We start from the raw sequence: 27,660 nt of genomic DNA, 5'->3' as shown, positions 1-27,660 counted from the left end.
TCTTGCAGGGAGCTCAAGCCAGATGACAGGCGACATCATCACGATTCTGCCTGCAGCTTTAGCTTTGGCCACGCCAACATCGATCATCTTTCTTCTCCGGATCACAGCTACAATTTTGCTCACGACTTTCCAACTTTCAATTTCTTCACCAAATCGCCCATCATGGTAAGTCCAGCCTCGTCGCCCTCCCTTTCGCCCCCGCTAACCCCACCTCTCGGGCCCAGTCTCTCCGCATTGTCCCCGAAGCCTCCACCAAGGGCACCTTTACCCACATCCAGAAATCGCTCTCGGCGCCATCAGCGCCCGGCGTGCACGACACGCTGCGCGCGGGCCTCGGGCCGTCGTCGGCCACCAGCACCACGGCACGGCTCGACGCCAGCGCGCCCAGCAGCGCGCACCCGCTCGAGGCGCGGCTGAAGCAGTGGGAGGCGACGCAGGAGGCGCTGCGCATGCAGACGCTGCGCCGCGTGTACGGCATTGCCGAGCCGGTGCGCCAGGCCATGGAGCTCAAGATTGTGCGCGACTCGGAGTGGCGGCCGGCGGCGCTGGCCGGCGGCGCGGCCGGCCTGCGCAGCGTCCACGAGGATATCCTGCGCGGCAAGGACGCCGAGGTCTCGTGGGAGGATGTCTACACGGGCGACGAGACAGTTGGTGTTGCAGGCTTCCACGCTGAGATGGAGCACAAGCTGAAGATGCAGTAGGGAGGCGGCTGATGAAGGGGGCTGAGCAGGTCGCTTGGGGAGCAGGGGTGGCGGTGGCGGACCTGTAGGGCCGGGCGGACCTGTTTTCCGGAACGCATGTTTAATGAAACGCAATCATGACACTACCAACTACAAAAACTACGCAGACAAGGTGACGGGTGGCGGATGTAGATGGGAATTCAAGGCGGTGCCATGGCAATTGTAGCTCCGGGACCTAATGTCATGCATTCCAGGCCGGCCCTCGGCTCGAGCCGAGAGACACGACACACTATTGTTTATGAATGGGATACTAAGCTGTGGGACAGGACAATATACTGGGGACAGGGCATTCAGATGGGCCAGAGGCCACGGCGCAAGCAGAAAAGCAAACAAGCGGGTGGGGAACAACAGAGAGAGCATGCTGGCAGATCGGGGGGTGCATATGGTATGGAAAGGGAGGCGAGAGACACTGAGGGAGAGATATATACAGAGAGAACAGACAAAACAGGGGAGCAGCAGCACCGGCCGCCGGCTTATAATATCACGCAGCAGTTGGTCGACTCTGGCCGCATGGTGGACCTCGTCGGCGACTTGGGGCTGGCCTTGGGCTCGTCGTCGTCCGGGACCACGTCGGCTGGCCGGATAGACATGTGGACGACGTTGCGGGTGTCGGGGAGGAATCGGGAATCTGGAGAGTGGGGAGTCAGCGGGGAGTCAGCGAGCGGGGAGAGAATCAGCAGGGCAATGGGGAGATGGGGAAGATATCGGAGCAGCGGGGAAATAGGAGACACATCAGCCAGCCTCCCCCGCGGCCAAGCACGGAGAGGAGACGCGACGCCTGCCCCTGGCCGCTTCTCCCGGACGGGGAACACTCACGGCGCAGGCTGTCCTTGTCGACCAGCAGCTTTCCAAAGTAAATCAGCCGAATGCTGGACGGGCTGGCCGGCTTGGCGCCCCATTCGTCGTGCCACTCGCGCAGAACCAGCTCCTTGAGCGTGTACACGCTGATGCCGAACGGGTCGCGCTTCGCGCCGGGCACCGCCGGCTCGGCGTCCACGCCGCGCTTGGCGAGATAGCGGTCGTCGATCTTGTATGCGTGGCGGGCGCCCGACGAGAGCAGCAGCGAGATGAGGCAGGCGGGCTCGGCGTCGCCGTCGCTGTCGCCGTCCAGCGAGGCCGTAGCAGTGTCGGCGGCGGGGGCCGGTTCGCGCGCCTCGAGACTGGGACTGCGGCTGCGGCTCGGCTGCGCGGCAGTAGGGACGCTGGAAGAGGTCATTGCGGGCGGGGCCGGACTCGAGGAGGATCGGGCGGCGGAGAGGAGCTGGCGGGCGGGAGCGGCCTGGCGGGAGACACAGAGGGGGGGAGGCGGGGAGGGCGGCTTGTCTCGTGGTTCCGGCGGCGAGTCGGAGACGAGGCAGATTTGCGCGATAAAACAAAAGGAGGGCCGTGGCTTGTGAAGAAGAGCGAGACGAAGAGGAAAAGGAGGACGCACGCGAAACGAGCAAGAAAAAAAAAAGAATTAAAAAAAAAAGACAGAAATTTAGTCAGATAATTATCACGATAACAGCAAAATTAAAAAAGAAGAAAGAAAATAACAAGCTCGGAATATTCGATGAAATTTTTCTCTTTTTTTTTCGCTTTTCCTTTGGTGATGAACAGGAACCATGAACTCGGGAAAAGAAAAGAAACAGAATTCCAAATCGTCACTGGAAAAAACCAAAGAACAAGAAGAAAAAAAAAAAACCAGCACCAGCTAAAACGTCAGACATTCCCTCCCACGCTAGGGTTACGCAATAGGGTTCATCCTTCCTCCCCTCCCTCTCGTTCTCTCCCACCGCTCTCGCCTCCCCCGCCCGCCGCTCGGGCCGTCCTGCGGCGTCGTCGCCCGTCCTGCCGCGCTGTTCCTGCAGACGGCCCGCGGCGGGGCGGGGCGCGGGGGCAGAGGCCGGAGCTGCGGGCGCCGTCTGCGCCGTGCGTCCTTGGGAAGCTCCTTGTGCGACAGGGAACGAGGCAGACACGTGTGGACGGGTCCGAGGGTGCGTGCGTCTTCGGCGTGGAAGAAGTGAGGACAATGTGCTACGTAGAACAAGACAAGACGGCCAGAAAAAGAAAGAAAACCAAAGGGATATATATCAAGTGCCGCGTCTGTACGGTCTAAGCTAGCCACGCCCTCTCCTCCGCCGCCCGGCCCCTACAGCAGCAGCAGGTCGCCGTTGCCCCCCTGCGGCGTCTGCGGCGAGTGCATCATGGCCTGCGGCGAGTGCATCATGGCCTGCGGCGCATGTGCCGTGACCACATACGGCATACCGCCCGGCATGCCCATGGCCCCGCCGCCGCCTCCGCCGCCGCCAAACATGTCGCCGCCGTCGAGATTCATGCCGGCCATTTGCGGCGTCAGGCTGGAAAAGTACGCGTCGGCATCGGTGATGGCCTGGGCCGACGCAGCGGCGGCCGCCATGTGCGCGTTGGGCGCGCCGTTGAAGCTGCCGGCCGATGTCGGGCTGCCAATGGCGCTGCCAAAGACGTCGGCGACGTGCGGGCCGGCGGCACTGCCGGCAGCCAGCGTCGGGATGCTCTGCTTTTGCAGCGCGGGCGAGTCCTGCAGCTTGCGCGGGCGCGCGGAGCGGAACACGCTCTGCACGGGCTTGAGGTAGACGGTGGCCAGCGTGCCGACATTCAGACACATTTCCTCGAGCGTGTGCGGGTCCAGCTTCTCCGACTCGGAGCTGATGGCCGGCTTCTCGCCCATGACGACGTGCTTGGCGGCGGCCATGTCGGTCGACAGCAGCCGCCAGTACATGTAGGCGCGGTCGCGCAGGTCCGGGTTGTCCGTCTCCTCGGTGGCCCACTTGAGCACGCGCGGCACCAGCTCCTGGCCCTTGGTCGGGCGCTGGATAAACAGCTTGACGGTGGCGGTGAGCAGGGCCAGCTGCACCTCGACCGGCTCCTCGGAGAAGCTGTAGAGAAAGTCTTCGAGCAGCGCGTCGCTGTTTTCGATGCGGTCGGCGTACTGGCCAATGACCCAGATCATGGCGGCCTTGGCCTCGGGCTCGTCGAGCGAATCGAGGTGCTCGCACAGCGTGCCGATAATCGACTCGTACTGGTTGGGGTACTTGCGGAATATGTTCTTGATCACCACGGTGGCCTCCTGCACAATGTACGTGATCTTGGTGGCCACCAGCTCCAGCAGCAGGCTGATGCAGCTGCTGGCGGCCGGCTCAATCTTAATGGCCAGCTTGCCAATGGCGCGCACCGACTTGCGCACAAAGTGCACGTCAATCTCGGTGGCGTACTCGCGCAGCTCGGTCAGCACCTCGTCAATGTTGTCCTCGTTGGCCAGCATAAAGATGAGCTCGAGCTTGGTGACCTTGACGTAGATGGGGTCGTTGTACTTGCAGAAAAAGACGCGGATGTCGTTGCGCAGCACCTCGGGCCGGCGCTGCAGAATCAGCAGGGCGTTGCGCAGCGCCAGATACTGCACCTCGGGGCCCTTGGCCAGCAGCGTGACCAGCGGCGGCGACAGCTTGCGGCACAGGGCGGCGATTTGGGCCTGGTCGGCAATGTAGTTCATCAGGTAGAGCATGACGCGGATGCACGTCAGCACGACGGCCGAGTTGGTGTGCGACAGGCGCGGGGCAATGCGCTCGGCCAGCAGCACGGCCTCGCCGCAGTCCTGCGGCACGTACGACATGAGTGCCTCGAGGATGTACGTTTGGCCCCATTCCGAGCAGTCGGGCAGGATGGCCACCATCTTGGACGCGTTGCTGTAGTCAATGGTCAGCTTGATGGCGTCGCTGCGCTCCCAAATGTCAATCAGCGCGGCCAGGGCGCTGGCCACGACGGTCGGGTTGTCGTCGCGCAGCAGCGAGTTGAGCCGGTCGATCAGGTCCGAGCCCTCGACCATGGCCTTGTCGTGGTCGTAGAGCTTGGCCACGCAAAAGGCGGCCGTCTTGCGCACGTAGGGGTCGGGGTCGTTGAGCAGGCGCTTAACCTGCGGCATGGTGGCCTCGACAAAATCGCGCACGTGGATGTACGACATAGTGCGCAGGGCCAGCGCGCGGATGAGGGGGCTGTGGTCCATCATGTCCTGCGGGGAGGGGTAGGGGAGGGGTTAGCGGGAGCCGGGCTTGGGCGCTGGGAGTGGCCGGCCTACCTGGTTCAGCACGGGCAGCGCGTTCGCGGCGACATCCGGACGGGCCCGCGCATAGTTGACAAGGAAGAGAAAGCACCTGGAGGAAGACTTGTCAGAGGACCGGCTGAGAAGACGCGGGCATAGACCCGCCCACGCCGGGGCACAGATCCGGGGCGCAGGGCACAGACACTCACATCTTCTTAATCTCCAGACTCGGAAGATTCATGCAGCCAATGACGTCAGGAAACAGTGCCACCATGTCGCTGTTGCTCATGGTCATGTTGGCCACAATCTTCTTGAGCGCCACCTTTTTGCTCTGGAAGTTTTTGTCTTTGCGCGTGCCCGACGTCAGCTCGAGGCGCAACTCGGCCACTTTGCCCTGTATGCGGATTGTGTTTTCGTTAGTCTGGGGCGCTGCCAACGAGGGCGGAGGGGCGTGTGCGAGGAACATGGCGGAAGGGGCGGCGGAAACGGGAGAGGCTATGGGAGACTGGCAGAGACCAGAGATCGAGAGACCGATAGTAGCAGTCTGCCCCCCTCCCGAAAAAACACAAGGGAATAAGCGAAAGCCCGCTACTGGCCGGCTGCCAATAGATAAGCCGGGCCACAGGGACCAGGAAGCTGGGATGAAGCCAGACAAGAGGAGCCACAGACCACCACAACCACAGCCTCTCGTTGCCGTCTATTTCTTGCTCGTGAAAAAGAGCCTGTGTCTGTGGCGTAAATCTGCCTGGTTGCCGGCTTTTCTGCACCAAGTCGCCCTGCCGCCTCCTCCCGCGATCCGGCCGCCTCCCTCAAGAACAAAAAAGAACCCCACCAGCACCACTTACCCGGGCAAACAGCTTCGAATCTCCCTGGCTCGAAGACATGATTATCGCAGTGGTTGTAAATATATTGTCGGTTCTAAGAAGGTAGCAGTCTCTCAGCAGCGGGACTCAGCAGACACGCTCAACAGAGACCAACTCCCACAGACTCTCAGCCGGAACAGCCGTTTGGCGCTGTCTGTTTCGTGTCGCGAGCAATGTGCAATCTGCAGCCTGGCTCTGTGGCAATCACGGACACGCGACTCGGGCAGCCAAGCCAAGCTGGTCAATGCGCTCGTCGGAACGGCAGCCGGACTGGTGCAGCCGGCGATCCAAGAGCAGCGGGCGGCGGGTCGGAGCCGGAAGCAAAGGCGCAGCCGAGTCGTCGAGAAGCGCAGGCCGGGAGGCGGAGGCGGCGGCGGCGGCGGTGTGGTTTGCGCGGAGCAGTGCGGAGCAGGCCCGGCAATGCGATGTCGAGAAGAGGTCGGAGTCGGGTTGGCGGGACGGGGCGGACACGGTGTGCAAGACTCGGGGCGCAGACTGAGAACTGGGCCGTGAAGAAGGAAAACTAGACGATGGAGAAAAAGAAAATAAAAAGCAATGCCGAGGCTTCGCTCATCCAGCAAGCCGCGACGGCCGGCGTTTTCTGGAGCTTGCAATCGTGGCGCTGGCCTGGAAAAAGGAGTCCAGGTATTTTCCCGGGGTTTAGCCGACGCCCAGCCCAGCCCAGCCCGGCGCTTCCAGGCGTTCGCTGCCCTCGGATTTTGGTCTCGATCTCTGCCGCTCTTTCGCTCTCGAACATCTGCGCAACCGTCTGTTTCTCCTCGTTTTCCTTTCGGTTTCTTTCGCCGTCTCGCTCTCGTGGCCGCTGTGCAGCTGGCCGCCAGAGCTCGCGCCCACCAATCAGCGCTGCCGAAGCTGTCCTTTTTAGTGGGGCCAGCTTCACATCCAAATCCAAGGACTCCGAGTCCTACTACATTCGCCCGTCTTCACCTCTCCTCCCACGCCAATTATCGCCATCGCCCGCCATGACATCACTCGCTCAGACTTTTGCCCCGTCGTGGGTCGTTGATCTGCACTCGCCGCCCGCCGCCCGCGCCAAGGCCAACGGCATCGTCGACCCGCCGCTATACCCGGCGTCCCAGGCCGTCACCGGCGGCAAGGTCCGTCTCTCCCCGTCCCTGACCCACGCTACCTCCGCTAACGCGCCTCGCTGCCACAGAAGCAAAAGGAATCCAAGCTCCCGGCGGCCCGCGAGCAGCCCACGCCCGAACAGATGGACGCGCTCAAGCTGAAAAAGGCCTGGGAAGTCGCCCTGGCCCCCGTCAAGAGCCTGCCCATGACCGCCATCATGATGTACATGTCGGGCAACTCGCTGCAAATTTTCAGCATCATGATGGTCGTCATGGCGTTCAAGAACCCGCTGGTCGGCCTGCTCAATACCAACCAGGCCCTGGACCGCTTCGTGACGCAGCGCAACGGCGGCTCGATCCTGCAGGTCAAGCTCGTCTACGTTGTATGCCAGCTCGTAGCTCTGGCGGTGGGCATTTGGAAGGTCAACTCCATGGGTCTCTTGCCGTATGTGCTCCTGCTCCGTATGCTTGTTTTGCCTTGTGCTAACCCTTTGTCTACCTCTCCGCCCCAGAACAACGCGGTCCGACTGGCTCATGTGGGAAGCCGCACGCACGCCTCTTCAGACTGCAATTCCCGCTCTATGATAGACAAACCACATTCTGTAGCATTGTTCAATTCAACTCCCCCAAACCTTTTAGCATGCATTCTTGTGTCTCTTGGGATTGCTCATGTAGCATGTAGCGAGAGCGTTGCTGGCCATACGATGTCACGCTGTGATGTCAGTGAACCCTAGCACAACCCTACATCGTTGCCAGCTCAAAAGTCTGTGGGCAGCCTTCATGCCACATTTTGACGGGCCGAGTCGAAGCTTGATCTTTGAAGCTGAGCTCTGCCCATGACGACGCAAACACACAAACATTCTGATTCTCACGCTCACACTCACAGACTCGGACATCAAGATACAAGCACACATAGACCATCATCCCCACTCCGCCAGCCGCAAACTCCACGCCGCCCTCCATAGTCCAACCCTCCAGCGGCAATGACTGATCTCACACCCGAGCTCAACAGCTTATTAAAGAGCCACGAGGCTCCCATAACAAAACGCTATCAGCTCGAGTTTGACAAGATTGATGCCTATATACGAGAAGCATACCGAATTGTAAGCCTCAGACTACCCCCCGCGCATGGCCGACAGTCTGTCCTCCCCGCCCGCTAACGCCCCGTCCCACCACGCCCAGAACACGCTCATATCCGATCTCCACAGCGAACTCAAAGATGTGCGCAAGGCCTACCTCTCGACCGCGCCCCAGCGCAAATCCCAGATCCGCGCCGCCCAGCCCACACGCGAGCGCACCATGACGGACCGCGAGCGCGAAGACATTGACGCCAACGCCAAGCAAATGATCCGCGAGCTCAACGCCAGCATCCGCGCTCTCGACGACGCCGAGCAGCTGCGCCGCGAGACCCAGGCTGCCGTGCTCAAGAAGCGCTTCGGCGGGCTCGGCGTGCTCGGGTCCTGGGCCGCCGGGGGTCTGGCCGCCGCCGCCGGCCGGAGCACCGAGCATGCGCGGGCTGCCGAGGCCGCCGCCCAGGTCGCGCTGCACCGCGACGGCGTGCTGTGGCTGCTGCGCCGCCGGCTCGAGATGTGCTGCACCACGCAGCAGCACATGATGGAGACACGCCTGACGCGCGAGATGGAAAAGAACAAGAGCGTCCTGGCGAGGTCGGCCCAGGGCAGCATCCCGCTGCCGGGCATGCAGCCGGGAGCAGCGAGGCAGACAAAGATGACAACGGCGGTGGTAGATGGGCTGCCACCTGACCAGAAGCTTGCCGCGGGGGCGAGGAGCGGTGCCGAGCGCCATGGCACCGAGCTGACGCAGGAGCAGGTCCAGATGTTTGAGCAGGGCAACAGGGCGATGATGGAGCACTACGAGAACGCGCTGGACAAGGTGCGGGGCGCGGAAAAATCGCTGGTGGAAATCTCCGAGCTGCAGTCCATGCTGGTCAACAATCTGGCAACGCAATCCGCCAACATCGAGCAGCTGGTGGCCGACTCGCTCAGCACGACAGAGAACGTCGGCGGCGGAAACAAAGAGCTCAAGAAGGCCACACAGCGCCCGAGTGCCGCGCGATATACCTTTTTTGCCGCCAGTGGATTGTGTGCGTTTCTGGTAGTGTGGGATTTGATAATATAGCGGAGAGAAGAAAACGGGAGAGAGCGAGCACGCCAAAGAGATAAATCGGCAGTCGGAGCTGGCCATGGCTGCCATGCTTTCATCATCGCAGGCCGCATTTTGCAGCGCCATGCTAGACTAATACACACACGATACCCGGCCGGCGTTGACAATTCCGCCCCGCTCTTTTTGGCCTGTGAAATATGGGCCCCGGCACAAGTGGGGCCGTAACACATTTACAATGACGACATTCTATTCTGACCAGACTGCAACATTCTCTATTCTAAACATACACGTGTGACGAGTGGCTGCTGGTTCTCTCAAACGGCGTGCCGTGGACAGACTGGCTGCCCGGCCGCTGCCGTATCGCTCTTGCAGTGCCGTCGTGTGAATACTCCGGTGACCCTGCAATAGACCCTTCACTCAACATACATTCACTGACTTGAGCAGAAAGCCGGCGAGTGCCCTCATTGGCGCCATCTGCGGCCTCAAGAATTCCGAGGGCGTGCGTCAGGTATTCTCTCTGCACGCGGCGATTCTCCCAGTCGCCGGCCGCGAACAAGTTTGTCATCCGCGTAAGCACGTCGACCTGCATGTCAGCCGAGTTATCCTGACACTCGGCCCAGAGCCGCGTGGTCGAATGCACAAGGCCCGGCATATCTAGCACCTCGCCGCCTCTGCGCGGCTGGAGAAACCCGTAGCCGATCAGAGTGTCAAGAGCGTCGGTCGCCTGGCTGCTCGACTCAAAGTCCGGGAGAAGCGACAGCGGAATCGCCTCGGGCGCCAGGTGCGAGATGAACAGGAGCAGGTACGCTGCGGGCAGAAAGTCCTGGCAGATGCGGTTGCACGAGACGGTCCACGTGGTCGCGGCGGCCTGCTGGTATTCGTCGGGGTAGTGCGTCCGGCTGCGCGGCGCCTGCGACTGGAGCAGCTCGATGCTCTCGCCGCGCGCTCGTGATAATAGCTCGAGGTACTCTGCAACGCCAACCTGCTGCATGTTCATGTACGCCGCGGCCTGGACGATGGCCAGGGGCAGGCTGGCCAGTTGCTGCTGCAGGAGCTCGAGGACGAGGGCGAGGTCGTGCAGCTGGGTCTTGTCGGCTAGGCGTTGCTCAAAGAGCGCCACGGCTTCGTTTATGCTTGGCTCTGGCAGTTGGAGCGCGTTGGGGTGGGCGGCGAGGTCGGCTACTTGCTCGGACCGCGTGGTAACCAGAATCCGCCCGTCGTCGCTCTGTGGGAGAAAATCAAAGATGGATTCCTGTGATGGGTGTCTTGGGGCGCTGGCATCATTGGCGTCATCAACAATCAGCAGCCACTTTCTCGCCTTCTTCGAACCAAGATACCGCCGCACCAGTTCCCTGGCATCTTGAACGTCTCCATATCGGATATCCAGCTCTTCGACAAGCTCCCTGCAGACCTGCTCGAAGCCAGCCATGCTGCTGGCAGATGTCCATATGACGGAATATTCTGGCCTGTGCTCTCGCACCCAGTGCGCTAGACGGAGGGCAATTTGGGTCTTACCCATGCCGCCTGGTCCAACAAGCGCCACCCTCTGGATGCCAGGCTGCGTGAAGAGCATGTCCTGCAGGGCGCGGAGCGTGTGTGTACGTCCGATAAAGCCGTGGTTTTGCGCGTGGGGGATAAAGTGAAGAGGGCGGTCGCCTGGATATGAGCATGTTAGCGGGGGGCTTATACAGAGTTGGTCTTGTGCTGACTGACCTTCCAACTCGGCCGGCTGCTGGGCCATCTGGGCGTCGAGCTCCGTGTAGTGTGGGCCGGAATCAAGTTCCACGTAGTGGCTCCGTCTCGTCTGTGAGTCGAGCTCTACGTAGTACTCGTGTCCGGTCTGGGGATCAAGTTCTACATAATGCTCTTGTCCTGTCCTAGAATCAATCTCCACACGGATACTCGTCCGGGAAGCAAGTTCCACTCGAGGTACATGTACCGTCTGAGCGTCGAGTTCCACCAGCGGTTGTTCCGCAAAAACGGAAATACACCTCTGGACTTTCTGCTTGTTCTCTTGAAGATATCTTTGAGTCAATGCTGAGACTTTGCTCAAATCTTTCCAGTTAAAGAGGGAAATGCCTTCGAGGCCATAGTCAACGTTGAAGCGATGGTATGCTTTGCCATCACGAAACTCCCGTCCCAGTCTCAATTCCACTTCTGTAGAACTCGTGACCACGTGTATCAGTGCTTTCATAATCGATGTTTTGGAATCACCGATGCTAATGGCATTTCCAATGCCTGTGCCAATACTGAGAATTTGCATCTCCGTTCGTTCTGGAAATTGATTATGGGCTTCTTCCATGATGATATCACACGGATTGTTGTAGCCGAGGCCGGAATCGACAAACTCAATGCCATCTCGGCCAATTCGAGTTGGCTCAAAAAAGACCGCTGTTGAAGATACAGCTTGGGCGACTTGCCAAATGGAACATTCTTCGAATGCTTTCGAGGTGTCGTACGTTTTAAAGAGACTCGGTAATGTATCCAGGTTTTCTTTGGTGCTGGCAAGAACGACTCTGCCAATCAGTTCAATGTTAGAAGGGTTAATCTTGATTTGAGTATTTGAGACAGAACCTACGTCTTGGTGCATGATTTATCACGAAATTTCATGTCTTCATGTGAGCAGGTAAAGGTTGTAGGTCGTTGCTTGCGTTCTTTGACGCAGCCGGGATGGGCGCAGTTTTCTCTGATCATTAGTTTGATAGCCGATTCTAAGCTTTCCGTGGAAAAGATGCCTTTCGACGGTCTCAGAAGCGAAGCCATTTTTGAAACCTTCTCCGAGTTCATCGTTCTCGGCGTGAAGGCAGCCTTGACGAAGTTGGTGTATGTCTGGATGCAGTCACCGACCGTCATGCCCAGTCTTCCCAACATTATGGCGATGAGACTACAAAGACGTCAGTGTGTGTATTATGGTATACAGACCAGTAAGCATACCCGCCGGTGCTTGTACCGCCTATGAGATCAAAGTATTCGCATGGTTTCGGCGGTTTGTCGAGTCCTTTGGCTTTACCTAGATCTTCCATGATTCGCTCGAGAACTAGGAGGCTGGATAGACTACGGACACCACCACCATCTGTAGTAGTTAGTATTTTAAGTATGAGGATAGGCTGCCAGGAACGTACCCAGAGACAGAATTCTCAGAGGGGGGCCTTGGAAACCGGTGTTTCTCGCCGGGCTCATGGTGGTGGAGCTGGTAGGTCCAAGACAGCCAGAGTCAAAGATGATGAGTTGGGAATCAAAAGATGAGAAGATTTCGCTCTGAAGAGTTAGGAGAGACCAAGGGAGCTCAAGTTAGGCTTATCGGGCTGGTAGAAGATGAGAGTGATATAAAGACTGAGTTTATGGAACTTGGACATAATATCGACGGAGAAAGCGGGAGCTCTTGAAGAAAAGCAGACCACTCTAGTTCAAGCCCAGCAATGCCCCTGCTGATACGAGAGCCCGCCAACATGAGGGGATTTCAGCAGAGCGCCCAACTCCATAAGCACATGGGGGGATGCAGGCTCTAAATCTCGCGCCTATTCAAGCGCCAACAGCTGCAACGATGCATGATTACGGCGTCTGGTGTGGATCAGCGAGTTTTAAAGTGCAAGACGAGGTCTAAACATGGCAAAACGGTAATTGTTGATTGCTTGGTAAGTTTTGGCCAGTCGCGACACCAGGAAAAAGATCACGAGTAGAATATTGAGCCTCAAGTGTCGTCTTCATCGTACGGGAAGGAAAGTACCGCACATGAACTTTGGTGTAAGTGGAGGCTTGTGTAGCGCAGCGTGCAAGACTAGGGTTAATCACAGGGTTACCCAATATGACTCTTCAAGGGCTGGTGCCCCAAGGTCTGATGTGAAACGGGAGTTGCTCACCGCAGTTGCTCCCTGTGCATAACTCCCCCCGGGCGCAGTTGCCCTCGGCCCAGCGGACTGGCGCCTGGCCGCCATAGCTCCAAATGTAGTAGCTGCCACCTCCAGCGGCCTGCCTCCCTTATCACAGAGTCTGACTCCACACTGCCGACCCAATCAGCGAGCAGCCTTTACACCTCGACAAGCTCCTTCTGGATCTCCTCAGGGCAGCTTCCCGTGGAGACCACGCCATGGCTGGTTGGGGAAAGGACCTGAAGTACATATAATTCATAACTCGTTCATAATTCATAATTCCTCGTCAAGAAAAGACTCACATCGCACCCTTGTGTCCAAGCAGAAAAGATCGAACCATAGCGAATTGACCTCAAAAATGGCAGTGACACCCCGCGATTCCGACGCCGCGGCGGCAGTTGCTATTTCTGCAGCTGCGTCCGCATCCGCCCCCGCCCCAGCTTTTCCCTCTCTTTCTCCCTCTTTCTCAGCAGCCCCCGCTTCCTCTTCTTTTTCCTTCTCTTCTTCTTCTCATTCTCCCTCGCTTTCTGCCTCGGCCGCCCAACGCCTACGCTCCATCTCGTCCCACATGGCTTCCTCCGCCCCCGCTGCCGCCGTTTCCACGGCCTCGGTCTTCAGCGCCGAGCTTGTTCCCCAGGCCCCTGAAGATGCTCTCTTTGGCCTGATGAGAAACTACCGCGCCGACACCAGTCCCAACAAGGTCGATCTGGTGAGTTTGGCTCGCCGCCCGCAAATGCGCTTCCGCCTGTCGCTGCAGCTTGCCGCAGCTGCGCATCGATTGGCTCTCCGTGGCCGCCCAGAATCTCCGCCTCGATCCATCATGTGCTAATCATTCCTCTTTGCTTTTTTTCTGCATGACAGGGTATTGGCGCTTACCGTGACGAAAACGCGAAGCCGTGGGTTCTGCCTGTCGTTAAAAAGGTACGTCTTCTCTTTGACCCCTCCATCACTCTCCCCGCGCTCCCCGCTAATGGCACGGCCCCTACTCTCATGACAACAGGCCGAAGCTATCCTTGCTGCCGACCCCGAGCTGAACCACGAATATGCTCCTATTCTTGGTGTTCCTGCCTTTACCAGCAAGGCCGCCGAGCTGATCATTGGCGCTTCGTCGGCTGCTCTGGCCGAGAAGAGAGTCTCGTCGGTCCAGACCATCTCCGGCACCGGTGCCGTGCACATGGGCGCCCTGTTCCTGAGCAAGTTTTACCGCGGAAACCGCCAAGTCTACATCTCCGACCCGACCTGGGCCAACCACACTCAGATCTTCAAGAATGTCGGCCTGCCCGTGCTCCAGTACCCCTACTTTGACAAGGCCACGCGCGGACTGGACTTTGACGGTCTGATGAAGTCCTTGTCCGAGGCTTCCGACCGCTCCGTCGTGCTGCTTCACCCCTGCGCCCACAACCCCACTGGTGTCGACCCCTCGCAGGAGCAGTGGAAGCAGATTGCCGAACTGCTGAAGAAGAAGAACCACCTCCCTTTTTTTGACTGCGCCTACCAGGGCTTTGCCTCGGGCGATGTTGCCCGTGATGCCTGGGCCATCTCGTACTTTATCGAGCAGGGCTTCGACATGCTCATTGCTCAGAGTTTCGCCAAGAACTTTGGTCTGTACGGAGAGCGTGCCGGCTGCCTTCACGCCGTGGCCTCAGCCGCCAGTCTCGCGGCTGATGCCAACGTGGCTGCGCGTGTGGCGTCGCAGCTCGCGATTCTGCAGCGCTCCGAAATTTCCAACCCGCCCCTATACGGCGCGCGCATTGTGTCGGTAGTGCTCAACGACTCGGCGCTATACGAGGAGTGGAAGGACAACCTGCGCACCATGTCGGGGCGCATCATTGCCATGCGGACTGCGCTGCGCAACAAGCTCGAGGAGCTCAAGACTCCGGGCACGTGGAACCACATTACCGACCAGATTGGCATGTTTAGCTTCACGGGGCTGTCGCCGGCGCAGGTGCTGCGCATCCGCGAGGAGTCGCACATTTACATGACCAACAACGGACGCATCAGCATGGCTGGACTCAACACGCGCAATGTGGAGTATGTTGCGCAGGCGATTGACAAGGTGGTGCGGGAGATTAACTAGGGGTGGGTTGATTGGGATTTACAGTGGGGTGTTGGTGTTTTTTTTTTGGTTTTTTGTGAATACATCATTTTTTGGAAAGTTGAAGGTGATTGGGTTTTCCCTCGGCATACTGCAGCGAGTCAGACGTGATATCTTTTTTTTACCGCACGGAGCAGCTTCAGGATGGGAAAAAAAAATAAAAGAGAGAGATAGGAAAAGCCAAGTCCGCGCCGGGTCCGGAGATACGGCGGCTGGAGGCGGGAGGGACGGTAGTTGTAACCCTAACAGTGGGTGGCACTTTTTTTGCGAAACCCTACTGTGTGTTGGTTAACCCTAGTGTCAGATGAGGTCCAGGCGCGCCAAGAGATAATCAAACTCCTTTGTTTACGTGACGGGCTAGGCGCAGCCGAGGGGAAGCTTTGTTGGACCAGTTCAATGCAGTTAGATTGGGTTCCTAGGACTAACAAGTCAGACGACATTGTTGGCGGGGTGTTCCCTGGCGGTGGGCGTTGCTGGCGCTGTTGCTAAGGGAAGGGGTGGCTAGATTTGCATAACAAGCACAAGCATGCGTAGGCGACAGGGGCCGGGGCGGGCGAGAAGCGGGCTTTGTTTCTGCGTGCAGAAGAAGAAGAGGATTTGTACAGATTGAGACGGCGGCATGGGTGGGCATGGGGAGGATGTGTTCTGGAAAGCGGCGAAGCAGGCAGGGAGAGAGAGACGCAGATACAGATGGGTGTCTGGGAGTTTGGGGTGGGTGCACAGAGCGCCAACAGCTCTGGAACAGAGCGAGAGACAGACGGGAAGGACATGGCTTGGGTGTGTTTGTGGTTTAAGGTGGCGACACGACTTGGCCGTGTTTGTGGTCTCAAGGTCGGAGGACAGGCGACTATGGACGCGAGGTGTGTGCCGCTTAGCTGCATAGACAGCCGCCCGGATAGATGCATAGCCAGGCGGTGTGTCACTGAGGTCGCAACAGTGCGCAGAGACAGTGCACACGGAGGCGCGCCAACGCCGCTGACTAAGCGGATGGTTGCCCCGCCAACACAGCAGTGTTTTTGTCCGGCTGGCACTGGTGCGCCGAGCTTCACCAGATCGGGGGCCCCATGTCGCTTTTTGCGAGGGGTTCAAGGCTCTGGGGTGAAGGTTGGGTGAATGTGGCGGTAGCCCACGGCAACAGACAGAAGCAGGCCAGCGCAGACTGGGCCAGGGGGAGGGGCTCGCGGGCGGCTCGATCGGGGGAGGGGGGGCCTGTCTCTCCTGGACGAGCAGCTTTTTACAAGAACGAGCTGGCGTCGTGCTCGCTGTGCCCTTCTCTTTCCTGTTTATCGTTATCGTCTTTTTTTTTCCCTTTCTCACGACTCTCGACAGCCAGACCTGCCGCATTGTTTCTGTTGCTTCTATTGGCGCCCTGCATTCCCGCCCAGCCTCCGCCCTCGCGATCCTCCCCCGTCCATCGACCAGCACGCCAGTCGCCCCGTCTCGCACCGCCGCCTGTTGGTCCTCCAACACCTCGCCCGGTCTTTGTTTTTGTTGTTGGCCCCCCAGCATTCCAGCAGCCATCCAGTCCCCCTGAGACGCCTCCGGCCGCCTGCTGCCGCCCGGTTTGACCATGAATCAGCGCCGCAGCCCGCAGACGCCCACGCGGGCGCCCGAGTACATGCTGCCGCGGCCTGGCTACGACGCCGACGCCGACGCAGACGCAGACGACTCATCGCCCAATGGCGCTGCGGCTGTGCGCCTGCTGACGTCGGCCGAAGAGTACGACTCGAGCCCCACGCGGCACCACCACCACCACCACCGCCACAACTCGTATGTCCCCGCTGCTAAACAAAAGCCTGCGTCCTCCTCCATTCCAGTGCCCCTTGTGCCCTCAGCGTCCGCCTAGTCCGCGGTGCCTGACGAGCAGCAACACCGCCACGCGCTTCGCTCCGGAATTCTGTCAAGGCACAGCATTCCAGCCGCGCTCCCCATGGCTCCCTTGAAGGCCGCTGCAGCGCCCGTCGGGATCAAGAAGAAGTCGTTGCCCAAGATGGTCGACGGCTCAACTTGCCTCCCCGAGTCGCTGTCTGCACGTCCCGCCGCTGCAACACACGTTCTCTGCCCACCCTCCGCCGCGCTGAAACCCGCCGGAGCCCGCCTGCTTGCTTCCGCCCCGCCCGTATCTTTGCTCCGCGTCAAGCGCCGGCCTGCGCGCGCCCCCGTTATGAGTGGCGACAGCCCGCCGTCCGAGTGGCCGCCGCGGCCCAGCTGCGAGAGCTGGCCCGAAAGCGAAGCCTTTGCGCTGCCCGTGATTCCGCAGGGCAGCTCGCCGCGGCGCCAGCAGCGCCAGCTCCAGCAACTCCAACAGCCGCTCCAGCAGCTGCCGGACCCCGTGCCCGCGCCGCTCAACTACCACCCCCCTCCGCCGAATCTGGTCCCGCGGCCCATCAGCCGGGCCAGCGGCCACTCACACCGTGCCCTGCCCATCACCGCCGTTGTACCAAGACCCGCCCGCTCACCAATCTATCCGCATGACAGCTCGCGCCAGGCGCCACACCACTACCAGCCGTCCTTGACATCGACACACTCGAGGAGGTCGTCCATTATGGACCCGCCCGTCATGGCTCCGCCCGACTCGACGTACGTGCCGTTCCAGAGCCACGACATGGGCTCCGACATCAGCTACACATCGCCGTCGCGCCAGTGGTCGCCGTCGCGCGCCTCCAACTACAGCCGCCCGCCATCCAACCTGCAGTACGAGCCGGTCGACTACAACGGCAGCCTGCGCACCGGCACGCCGTCGTCGCGCTACGGCGGGAGCCCGCGCCGCCCGCTGCCGCCGCAGCCCATGTTTGACCGCAGCGCCGAGAGCGACGTGTCCATCTCCATCCCGCTGCACGACGACCCCAACGCTCCCTACGACCCGCACCAGCAGTACCACCACAGCCACCACGACATTGACGAGGACGACGAAGACGTCTTTGCCAGCGACCTGTACGCCGAGCGCCAGCCGTTTAGCCACCACGAGCGCTACGACTCGCAGGAGACGCTGCACGGCCTGGACCACGCCGACGCCGCCGCCGCCGCCGACAAGACGCCGCACTACCCCTACGCCGAGGCGCCGGGCGAGGGCAAGCAGAAGCGCCGCGGCATCGGCCCGCCACAGATGACCAAGAAGGAGGTGCAGCTCATCAACGGCGAGCTGGTGCTCGAGTGCAAGATCCCGACCATCCTGGTCAGCTTCCTGCCGCGGCGCGACGAGGTCGAGTTCACGCACATGCGCTACACGGCCGTGACGTGCGACCCGGACGACTTTGTCGAACGCGGGTACAAGCTGCGCCAGAACATTGGCCGCACGGCGCGCGAGACGGAGCTCTTCATCTGCGTTACCATGTACAACGAGAACGAGTTCGACTTCACGCGCACCATGCACGCCGTCATGAAGAACATTGCCCACTTCTGCAGCCGCTCCAAGTCGCGCACGTGGGGCGAGAACGGCTGGCAAAAGATTGTCGTCTGCATCGTGTCCGACGGCCGGCAAAAGATCCACCCGCGCACGCTGGATGTCCTCGCCGCCATGGGCGTGTACCAGCACGGCATCGCCAAGAACTTTGTCAACCAAAAAGCCGTGCAGGCCCACGTGTACGAGTACACAACGCAGGTGTCCATTGACGCCGACCTCAAGTTCAAGGGCGCCGAGAAGGGCATCGTGCCCGTGCAGATGATCTTCTGCCTCAAGGAAAAGAACCAGCGCAAGCTCAACTCGCACCGCTGGTTCTTCAACGCCTTTGGCAAGGCCCTCAACCCCAACGTGTGCATCCTGCTCGACGTCGGCACGCGCCCCAGCTCCAACTCGCTGTACTACCTGTGGAAGGCCTTTGACACCGACTCCAACGTCGCCGGCGCCTGCGGCGAAATCACCGCCATGAAGGGCCGCTACGGCGCCAACCTGCTCAACCCGCTGGTGGCCTCGCAGAACTTTGAGTACAAAATGTCCAACATCCTCGACAAGCCGCTCGAGTCCGCCTTTGGCTACATTACCGTGCTGCCCGGCGCCCTGTCCGCCTATCGCTACCACGCCCTGCAGAACGACGAGACCGGCCACGGCCCGCTCAGCCAGTACTTCAAGGGCGAGACGCTGCACGGCCAGGACGCCGATGTCTTCACGGCCAACATGTACCTCGCCGAGGATCGCATTCTGTGCTGGGAGCTGGTGGCCAAGCGCGGCGAGCGCTGGGTGCTCAAGTACGTGCGCGGCTGCAAGGGCGAGACCGATGTGCCTGGTAAGTTTCCGTCTGCTTTTCTCTCTAGTGTCCCCCCCCCCCCCCCGGTCCTCTACTAACACTGCCGACAGACTCCGTGCCCGAGTTCGTCTCGCAGCGCCGCCGCTGGCTGAACGGCGCCTTCTTCGCCGCCGTCTACTCGCTCGTGCACTTCAAGCAGATCTGGATGACGGACCACACGCTGGCGCGCAAGATCCTGCTGCACATTGAGTTTGTCTACCAGTTCATCCAGCTGCTCTTCACCTACTTCTCGCTCGCCAACTTCTACCTGACCTTCTTCTTCGTGACGGGCGGTCTGGCCGACGACAAGGTCGACCCCTTTGGCCACGGCATCGGCAACGTCATCTTCATCACGCTGCGCTACCTGTGCGTCCTGCTCATCGCCACCCAGTTCATCCTGTCACTCGGCAACCGGCCGCAGGGCGCCAAGAACCTCTACTTTGTCAGCATGGTGCTCTACGCCGTCATCATGGCCTACACCAGCTTCGCCTGCATCTACATCATCGTCTACCAGTTCACCGGGTCCGACGGCGCCGACGTGTCCATTGGCAGCAACGTCTTCACCAACCTCGTCGTGTCGACCGCGTCCACCGTCGGCCTCTACATTGTCATGTCGCTCGTCTACCTCGACCCGTGGCACCTGCTCACCTCGGCCGGCCAGTACTTTATGCTGCTGCCCTCGTACATCTGCACCCTGCAAATCTATGCCTTCTGTAACACCCACGACGTCACCTGGGGCACCAAGGGCGACAACGTCATGAAGACGGACCTCGGCGGCGCCGTCGCCAAGGGGCCCTCGGGCTCCACCGTCGAGCTCGAAATGCCCTCGGAGCAGGTCGACATTGACTCGGGCTACGACGAGGCCCTGCGCAACCTGCGCGACCGCCTCGCCGTCGCCCAGCCGCCCACGCCCGACTCGCAGCTGCAGGAAGACTACTACAAGAGCGTGCGCACCTACATGGTCATGCTGTGGATGATGGCCAACGCCGTGCTGGCCATGGCCATCTCGGAAATCTACGGCATCGACAACATTGGCAGCAACTTCTACCTCGCCTTCATCATGTGGGCCGTCGCCTGTCTCGCCGTCTTCCGCGCCATTGGCTCCTCCGCCTTTGCTATCATTAACGTTGTTAACATGGCCGTCGAGGGCCGCGTGCGCATGAACCTGCGCGCCTCTAGCCACGCCGGCGGCAGCTCCGGCTCTAGCGCCGGCCGCTCCGGGAGTAAGGTCGGGAGCGCCGGCGGCTGGAAGCCGGGTCGCTGGTACGACAAGATCCTGGATCCGTTCAAGAACCTGGCGCGGTAGGCTGGCTGAGGGGGTTTCTCTTGTGTATGTCTGTCTCTGCTGTGCTGTAAAAAAAAAAAGGGACCCTTGTCTAGAGTCACAGCCTTGTTTTTACTTCCTCGTTCCCATTGGTCTTTTTTTTTCTCACTCTCACGCTTGTTCTTGTTTTTTTCTTTGCGGGCTTGGTTGGCGTTCTCCTCTTCCTTCTTCTCGTTGTCATGAAGTTTCTGTTACTGCTTGTCATGTATCTCACCCCCTCGCCTGTTGGCGACGGTCTTGCCCCTCCTCTGTTCTTTTTTTTTTCTGAAATGTCCAGTCATGTCATCCCATCTCGTCTCGTCTGCGCTTCCTCACGTTATTTGTTCTTCATGTTCCTGCTTCTGCTGTTTTTTTTTTTTCACTTTGGAGGCCCTCATGTTTTATGTCGTCTGATTTGAAATATATATAATGTTATTTCCATGAAAAAAGAAAATGTACTGCCCATAACGCCTGAAAATAAAAGAAATGTTCACAAAAAACTCTTGCTATGTTACAGATATCCTCCGCCATTCCTACTCGTCCTCTTCCGGAATCCCCTCGTGGAAGTTGGTTCCATCCGTCGTCGCCTTAATAACTTGCATGCGAACCAAAAAGTCGCCAAAGCGCTCGCCCTCGTCGCGCTCCAGCGCATACCGCTTCAGCAGCGGCTTCAGCGTCGCCAGGATCTCCGCCTCCTTGATGCTCTGTCGGTACAGCTTGTTCAGCCGCTGCCCGTGGTAGCCGCCGCCTAGGTACATGTTGTACGTGTCGTACGCCTTGCCGACAAACGCCACCTCGGCGAGCCACGGCCGCGCGCAGCCGTTGGGGCAGCCCGTCATGCGCATGACGATGGAGTCGTGGCGCAGGCCCAGCTCTTCCAGGTACGTCTCCAGCTTGCCGATCAGCACGGGTAGGTAGCGCTCCGACTCGGCCATGGCCAGGCCGCAGGTCGGGAAGGCGACGCAGGCCGAGGAGCTGAGGCGCAGGCCGGAGAACTGCGTGTTGTCGAGCTTCCACTTCTTCAGCAGCGCCTTGGTCGCTTCCAAGTCTTCGTCGGCAATGTTGCTGAGGACTACGTGCTGGTTGCCCGTCAGACGGAACTCGCCCTTGGTCTTGCTGGCAATGTCGCGCAGGCCCGTCTTCATCTGGAACTCGGGCGTGTCCTCGACACGTCCATTCTCAATGAACATGGTGAAGTGGTTCAGACCAACGTCATCCTTGACCCAGCCAAACACATCAACGTTGCTCTCAAACTTGAATGGGCGCGGTTCGGCAAACTTCTGGCCCCAAAGCTCCTCCACCTTGCTGCGGAAGACATCGACGCCCATGTCGTCAATGGTGTACTTGAGACGGGCGTGCTTCCGGTTCGTGCGGTCACCATGGTCGCGCTGCACTAGCATGACCTTTTCACAAGCTGCATCAACCTCCTCGGGAGTAACGAAGCCCATCATGCGACCGGTCTGGGGGTATGTCTTCTTGTTGTTGTGCGTGGTACCCATGCCACCACCAGCCATCAGGTTGAAACCAGCCAGGTGGCCGTCCTCACCGCGGATAGAAACAAGTCCAATGTCATGTGCGTACACATCCGTGTCGTTGTGGGGAGGGGTGGCGATGGTGATCTTGAACTTACGGGGCAGGTAAGTCGGGCCGTACAGAGGCTCAAAGTCTTGGACTGCCTCGCCAGCAACCTGGACCTTCTTGTCATCATCCGTTAGCCAAATCTCGTGATAAGCGCGAGTAGCAGGAAGCAGACGCTTGCTGATACGCTGAGAGCACTCGTAGATTTCCTTGTGGTAGACGGAATGCTTGAGGGTAGGAGAGCACATGATAGTACGGTTGACATCACCGCAAGCGGCCAGACTCGTCATCATGGCACGGTTGATGGCTTGCATCGCTGGCTTAAGCTTTCCCTTGACGATGCCGTGGAACTGGAAGGTCTGGCGCGTAGTCAGCTTCATGGTGTTATTGCCCAAATGCGTAGCGATATCGTCCATGGCGATCCATTGTTCCGGTGTGGCAACAGCACCATCCAGACGGCAGCGAATCATGAAAGAGTAGGCAGGCTCCAGACCCTGTGCCTTGCGCTCATCGCGAATGTCACGGTCGTCTTGCATATAAGTGCCGTGGAACTTTGTGAGCTGTTGGTCGTGCTCCGAAATGGCACCAGTAGTTTTATCCAGCAGGCCCTCCTGGATGGTACCACGAAGGAAGTTGGAAGCAATCTTGATGTCCTCGTTGGTAATCGGAGCAGGCTCCTCGGGAAGACCATCGACATTGTCAACGCCAAGAGCCGTCCAGATCTTGGGCTCCCATTCCTGGTAGCCAGTTTGATAGCCATCAGGATCCTGGTCATCGCCCAGACCAACATCAGCCAAGCGCTTGGCACCTAGGTTGGTCAGAACGCGGTCGAGATCTTTAGCTGGCTTGTTGTAATAAACACGGTCCTCCTTGCGAGGCCAGTAGTGGCTGTCACCGAGACCAAACACCGAGAAGTTTACAGAAGTCAGGTCAAGCTCAGTGTTGTCCTTCAAAGCAGTCCACATGGCATGTCCGTTCTGCGGGAATTCACCCTGCCCAGCAGTCGAGGTGACGAAGATGATGTTTTCCTCGCCAGGGAGATCTTCAAGAGGATAATCCTCCATAGTCATGACCTGAGACTTGAGGCCACGAGCCTTTCCGCGGTTGGCTAAGCGCTTGGCAACAGCAGCACCGTTACCATTGTCTGAAGCGTACAGAACAGTGAGGGGGGCGCCGAAAAGGCCCTCTAGAAGCTGATCATAGGCATCCTTGGCCTGGCGCTTTTGCTGAGTGCGCACCTCAGTACCAAAGTCCTGAGCAAGATTCGCGGCGTACTCGGGCTGCTTCTTCATGATTTGAGTGAGTTGGTTGTCCCGGGCCAGGAAGTCTTTGAGCTCCTTCTTGATGCGTTCGGAATCTAGGGAGAAGTTGGGTTCGCCTTGTGTCTCGTTGCGGGGGTTCCAGCGGTACAAGGGCCAGTATCCAACATCAACGGCCTTCTTGGTTTCTTGCAGAACAGTTAAAGCGGAGTCGTGTTCACCGTGGTAGGGAAGATAAGCCAAAACGACGGAAGGGCCATCAAACTTGTCGGCCTCCATCATGGCCTGTAGGACTTGCGTGTAAGAGCTGTAGACGGCAGTCGAAGCAACATACACGTTGCCAAAGTTCATGGCATAAAGGCCAATATCCTTCTTCCGGCGGGCGGCATCAGCAGCTGAGCGCTCGGTATAAGGAGTAGAATCAATGATGAGCATGTTGACGTTTTGGCCAGAAGCAAGAACATGGTGGACACCAGAGTTGCCCAGATCGTATGACCAAGCGTCGGATCCAACAAGCCACAGGGACTCTTTGCGGAACAAGTTTTGGTTTTGCAATAGCTTTTGTGACAATGTGCTACCATCGGTTTCCAGAGATTTGATCACCTCATCGGCCGCAACACTAGCCACGGTGGTGTTGTCACCCTTTAATGAGAGAGACCACTTGGCGAGAGACTTGGAGGGACCATCGGACGCAAACTCCTTGGAAGAAGCAGCAGATTTGGCCTCTGAAATGAAATGAGACCGCTTCTCCTTACGAGCAAGCAGCGATCCAAAGCCAAACTCGGGAGTGGCAGCGATGGTTTTAGAGATGCCGGTGTTTTCGGAGTTTAGGGCATTGGCGACGAAGACGCGCTGACCAAAGAGCTGGTTAAGAATTTTAGTGTAGGCAGTTTCAACCTTGGGAGTCTCAACGCTGTAGGCAGCATCAGTGGACGCAGATACCTCAACGCCAACTTCGAGGTTTTGAATAGGCTTTTCGGAATTGAGATTTTGAACGACCCCCCGAAGAGCCTGGTTGACAGTAGCAGGAGTCAAATGGCCAAGTTGGTGTCCCACGATGGCTTCAATTCCACCGGGTCCGCTCTTGACAGAGGTAAGGACGTCTAGTAGGATAGGACCCCATTTTGTTGTCTTGCGGTGAATCTGTTCAAGAACAGCAATCTTTTTGACTGACTTGGGAATAGACTCAACAAGCTTGGCACCGAGCCAAGGGCGATACAAGCGAGAAGTTAGGATACCAGTGTTCGCAAAGGTCTCGCTAGACTCGGCAACAGCCACAGCCTCCACAAAGTCGTGGGTATTGGCACCAAAGACAAAGACACAGTTGGTAGCGGTGCTGGAGCCAAAGTATTCAAAAGCACGGTACTGGCGGCCCGTAGCCTCCGCAAGCTTGGACCAGATGTCTGTGGCAAAGGTGACAATGTCTTCTGAAGTGACAGCAGTAGGTTTTGGGGTGTCCTCGCCCTTCTCAGAAGAAGCGGCGGCAGGCGTCCTTTCGCCAGAGTAGATTGACGTGTGGGTAGAAGTGGTAGCCTGGAATTCACGGATGGCGTCGGAATTGAGAAGCGCCCCGACAAGAGTGGGAGTTTCGGGGGTCACTGTCCGCTCGCTGGAAGGGGAGATTGAGCTAGGGAAAAAGTGTATAACACCCTTTCCAGAGCGGATAGCCAGCGCATGGGCTGTCAAGGCCATGTCCTGGGCCTCTTGCACCGTCTCGGACTGGAGGAAAGTCCAGCCGGCATTGCGGATGGCGGTGATGGGAGAGTAGTCGGGGTTCTCAGAGGGCGACAAAGAGACATGGATCACGACGGGGTAGCTGGCCAAGTTGTAGAGATGGCCGATTGAGGGGACCAGGATTGATGAGGAGGTGGTGACGGTAGTAAGACGCCCGGAGCGAATGGGCGCAAATACCGAGAGAAGCGGGTCGGCATTGAAGCGGACGGGAATGAGCTGCAGGTTCGGCGCAGTTGGTTAGCGGCTTTGTAGCAGTTGTTGCGATCGCAGCAAGACGAACCTCTGGAGTTTTACTATTGGACGACGCAACCACACTTTTGGTCTTTTGCGCCACATGAGCCTTGAGCCATGGTGAGAAGTCTGAATCGGCATCGAGTGCGGGCTGAACTGAGATTATGACATCGCTAGAAAGATAGGCGATGCGAGAGACTAGAGGCAGCGGTAGAGTCAGTAAAAGCGCACAACCCCGAAAGAAAAAAAGAAAAAAAGATATTTGTGCGCGGAAGGTGCCAGCTATGGAAGTTACGACAAGAAGCGGAAAGTCCGTTAGGGCATGAGAGCACACAAAATCTAGGACGTCGCCGCCGTTTCGGTAATAACCCGATGTAGACGGTATCACAGCGGCCGTGCAAATAGCGACGAGTTGATTGGACAGGGCCTTGCCCGCCAGCAAACCACCACGACAATTATCACCATGACGGTAAAAATGACGGCCAACACATCAGGACGCACATCGGAATCGACACGACGACGGAAAAACGCAAACACAGAACATGTCACAAACTTACCGGCCTCGCTGGGAGAACCAATGGCCAATGCGCTCGACATGGCGGTTTCTCAAGACAACAAGTCGAGTTGGAGATAATGGGAGACAAGAGGCGGGAGAACAAGGAGAAGCGCCTTGGAGCTTTTGTCAAAGAGAGAGGAGAAGAAGCCCGCGATGATATAAAAGAAGAAGAAGAAAAAAAAAAGAAAGAAAAAAATGTAAGCGTTTTTTGCGGTACGCCTCGAGAAGCTGCCCGAGGGAGGAGACCAGTCTCGTTGCTTCTACTTCCACGCTAACTCGAGTGCGGCTAGGAAAAATTTACATGGCACACCAGCCGACCAGCCAATGTCCAGCGCGCAGTATAACTACCGTTTGCCTAGTTTCGCAGCTGGCAATTCGGCTCTTTAGGCCCAGTTCCCAACGCAGCGGCGGTTATGGACCCATGAATCCAGCTTTCGCGATGGCGTGATCACTTAGCGTTCTTCCAGGGCAGATTGCACCACCGCCAGCAGAGAACATGGAGGAGCACGCAAGACTCTGGAAGGGTGCAGGCCCGTTATCGATAACTATGGTATACGTTATGGATGGATGTACGGCTGCTTGTTCTGGTGCATAACCGATGGCGGCAAGCCGGTACGGTGCGGTGCGTGGGAAGCTCTGACATGCACTCCTTTGGGTTGCCGTTTTCTGCATGCTGTGCTCTGCGCCATGCGCCGCCCGCGTCTTCTACAAGGCCATATCTTGCCCTCAAGGCAAAACAGGCCTTTACAAACAGCCGCCCAGCCAATCAGACATGGTCCATTTTCTTCCTTGTCTCTCTTGCGCTCGGCTGGTCTTGGTCTTGGGCTTGGGCTTCCCTCCCCGATTCCGGCCCTCCCTTCGGCCCTTGTCGCCACCGCATCCTTCAACCTATCTTTTCTCCGTCAGTCTTGCATTTCCAAGCACACATGAGAACAGGTGCCAAAGCCTTCCGAACGACAACGGCCTCAAGGCCAACCACACAGCCCAAGTCCCAGGAACCAACTCCCACTGTTCACTCCCACCCAATCACGCGCTATTGATACATCAGCACAAGTCGCATGTCCACAAAAGGGTCCTGCTTGAGCGGATGTGATTTGCTGTAAAAGGATGAGATCCGTCGCTCGTCATTTCCCTTATTCTGTTCGACATCAATGACACCTTTTGTGGCTCTTTGCTCTTGGCCCCTTGTCACGGAGCCGGCCGCTAACACCTTTTCTGGGTTATGAGAACGATTAGGGTTATATATTCTCAAATGTTGGCAGAAAAAGCCTCAGCCTGCCGAGACACTTTGATTCTCGACCACACCACAAATAGCCAAATGGAGTTTCCCCTTTAACCACTGCGGATTGACGGATTGTTTATTGTTATTGATTGGAGTTACTAATGTGATAATTTACAGCATTGTTACAATGGATCTTTCGAGCCTGCTGCCTTTCCATAATGACCGCCATGGCACACGATCTCGGGTGTAGATTTCTTGATTCCTCTCGCCTGCTTCACAGCACATGACACAATTACGTCACCATAGTGCAGGTCGCCTTATGGTCGGTCCACTACGCATAGACGCGCATGTGAACAGGTAGATAAGGGAAAGAAAAAAGGCAAAAAAAAAACACGAGGGAAACATCTCACGCTCTTCACACATGACACGCGAGAGGAGGGGGCACGGGGCGGAGCTCAACCATGTTGCCCCCGACATGAGAAAACCAAGAGGGAAAAAAAAGGTGTGTTCTTGTAAGGACGACACTGTGCCTGTGATTCTTGATATTATTGTTCTCTGTGTCTGTGGCGAGAATAAGAAATAAAGAGAAGAATGAAAACAACAGGCGAGTGAAGCCATGTAACTCGATTCAGCTCGCAGCTCGACTTGCGCCAGCAAACCAAAGCACCCACCGGATGCCGAGAGACAAATCAGGCATTCTTGATTCGTTTCATATGTT

The 27,660-nt window shown here is 58.2% G+C and overlaps 9 protein-coding genes across 9 annotated transcripts; 5 read left to right on the top strand and 4 right to left on the bottom strand.

The window, feature by feature from the left end:
• Nucleotides 1–162: 162 nt before the first annotated feature.
• On the top strand, nucleotides 163–701 carry BROUX77_005632 (uncharacterized protein; the record flags this gene model as incomplete). The annotated part of the gene is made up of 2 exons (XM_073750527.1): nucleotides 163–165; nucleotides 225–701. The coding sequence occupies 2 exons, from the start codon at nucleotides 163–165 to the stop codon at nucleotides 699–701; spliced, it is 480 nt and encodes a 159-aa protein (XP_073604518.1).
• Nucleotides 702–1,213: 512 nt separating this feature from the next.
• On the bottom strand, nucleotides 1,214–1,956 carry BROUX77_005631 (uncharacterized protein; the record flags this gene model as incomplete). The annotated part of the gene is made up of 2 exons (XM_073750526.1): nucleotides 1,214–1,368; nucleotides 1,557–1,956. 2 exons carry the CDS (start codon nucleotides 1,954–1,956, stop codon nucleotides 1,214–1,216), a joined length of 555 nt encoding a protein of 184 aa, XP_073604517.1.
• Nucleotides 1,957–2,871: 915 nt separating this feature from the next.
• Nucleotides 2,872–5,263, bottom strand: BROUX77_005630 (uncharacterized protein; the record flags this gene model as incomplete). Its single annotated transcript, XM_073750525.1, has 3 exons — nucleotides 2,872–4,767; nucleotides 4,834–4,909; nucleotides 5,007–5,263. 3 exons carry the CDS (start codon nucleotides 5,261–5,263, stop codon nucleotides 2,872–2,874), a joined length of 2,229 nt encoding a protein of 742 aa, XP_073604516.1.
• Nucleotides 5,264–6,643: 1,380 nt separating this feature from the next.
• Nucleotides 6,644–7,333, top strand: BROUX77_005629 (uncharacterized protein; the record flags this gene model as incomplete). The annotated part of the gene is made up of 3 exons (XM_073750524.1): nucleotides 6,644–6,778; nucleotides 6,838–7,193; nucleotides 7,261–7,333. The coding sequence occupies 3 exons, from the start codon at nucleotides 6,644–6,646 to the stop codon at nucleotides 7,331–7,333; spliced, it is 564 nt and encodes a 187-aa protein (XP_073604515.1).
• Nucleotides 7,334–7,731: 398 nt separating this feature from the next.
• BROUX77_005628 (uncharacterized protein) lies at nucleotides 7,732–8,887 on the top strand (the record flags this gene model as incomplete). The annotated part of the gene is made up of 2 exons (XM_073750523.1): nucleotides 7,732–7,851; nucleotides 7,931–8,887. 2 exons carry the CDS (start codon nucleotides 7,732–7,734, stop codon nucleotides 8,885–8,887), a joined length of 1,077 nt encoding a protein of 358 aa, XP_073604514.1.
• A 262-nt stretch (nucleotides 8,888–9,149) lies between these two features.
• On the bottom strand, nucleotides 9,150–12,052 carry BROUX77_005627 (uncharacterized protein; the record flags this gene model as incomplete). The annotated part of the gene is made up of 5 exons (XM_073750522.1): nucleotides 9,150–10,528; nucleotides 10,586–11,388; nucleotides 11,451–11,756; nucleotides 11,807–11,945; nucleotides 11,995–12,052. 5 exons carry the CDS (start codon nucleotides 12,050–12,052, stop codon nucleotides 9,150–9,152), a joined length of 2,685 nt encoding a protein of 894 aa, XP_073604513.1.
• Nucleotides 12,053–13,099: 1,047 nt separating this feature from the next.
• BROUX77_005626 (uncharacterized protein) lies at nucleotides 13,100–14,818 on the top strand (the record flags this gene model as incomplete). The annotated part of the gene is made up of 3 exons (XM_073750520.1): nucleotides 13,100–13,450; nucleotides 13,603–13,662; nucleotides 13,742–14,818. 3 exons carry the CDS (start codon nucleotides 13,100–13,102, stop codon nucleotides 14,816–14,818), a joined length of 1,488 nt encoding a protein of 495 aa, XP_073604512.1.
• Nucleotides 14,819–16,406: 1,588 nt separating this feature from the next.
• Nucleotides 16,407–20,365, top strand: BROUX77_005625 (uncharacterized protein; the record flags this gene model as incomplete). The annotated part of the gene is made up of 3 exons (XM_073750519.1): nucleotides 16,407–16,681; nucleotides 16,748–19,059; nucleotides 19,131–20,365. 3 exons carry the CDS (start codon nucleotides 16,407–16,409, stop codon nucleotides 20,363–20,365), a joined length of 3,822 nt encoding a protein of 1,273 aa, XP_073604511.1.
• A 530-nt stretch (nucleotides 20,366–20,895) lies between these two features.
• Nucleotides 20,896–25,761, bottom strand: BROUX77_005624 (uncharacterized protein; the record flags this gene model as incomplete). The annotated part of the gene is made up of 3 exons (XM_073750518.1): nucleotides 20,896–25,149; nucleotides 25,214–25,362; nucleotides 25,722–25,761. The coding sequence occupies 3 exons, from the start codon at nucleotides 25,759–25,761 to the stop codon at nucleotides 20,896–20,898; spliced, it is 4,443 nt and encodes a 1,480-aa protein (XP_073604510.1).
• Between the last annotated feature and the right edge of the window lie 1,899 nt (nucleotides 25,762–27,660).

This window comes from Berkeleyomyces rouxiae, assembly GCF_048999995.1.
Source record: "Berkeleyomyces rouxiae strain 22BRR77 chromosome Unknown BrBRR77_ptg000005l, whole genome shotgun sequence".
Classification (NCBI taxonomy): domain Eukaryota; kingdom Fungi; phylum Ascomycota; class Sordariomycetes; order Microascales; family Ceratocystidaceae; genus Berkeleyomyces; species Berkeleyomyces rouxiae.
Note: the sequence above shows the minus strand (reverse complement) of the source record. Positions and strands in the feature narration are given on the sequence as shown.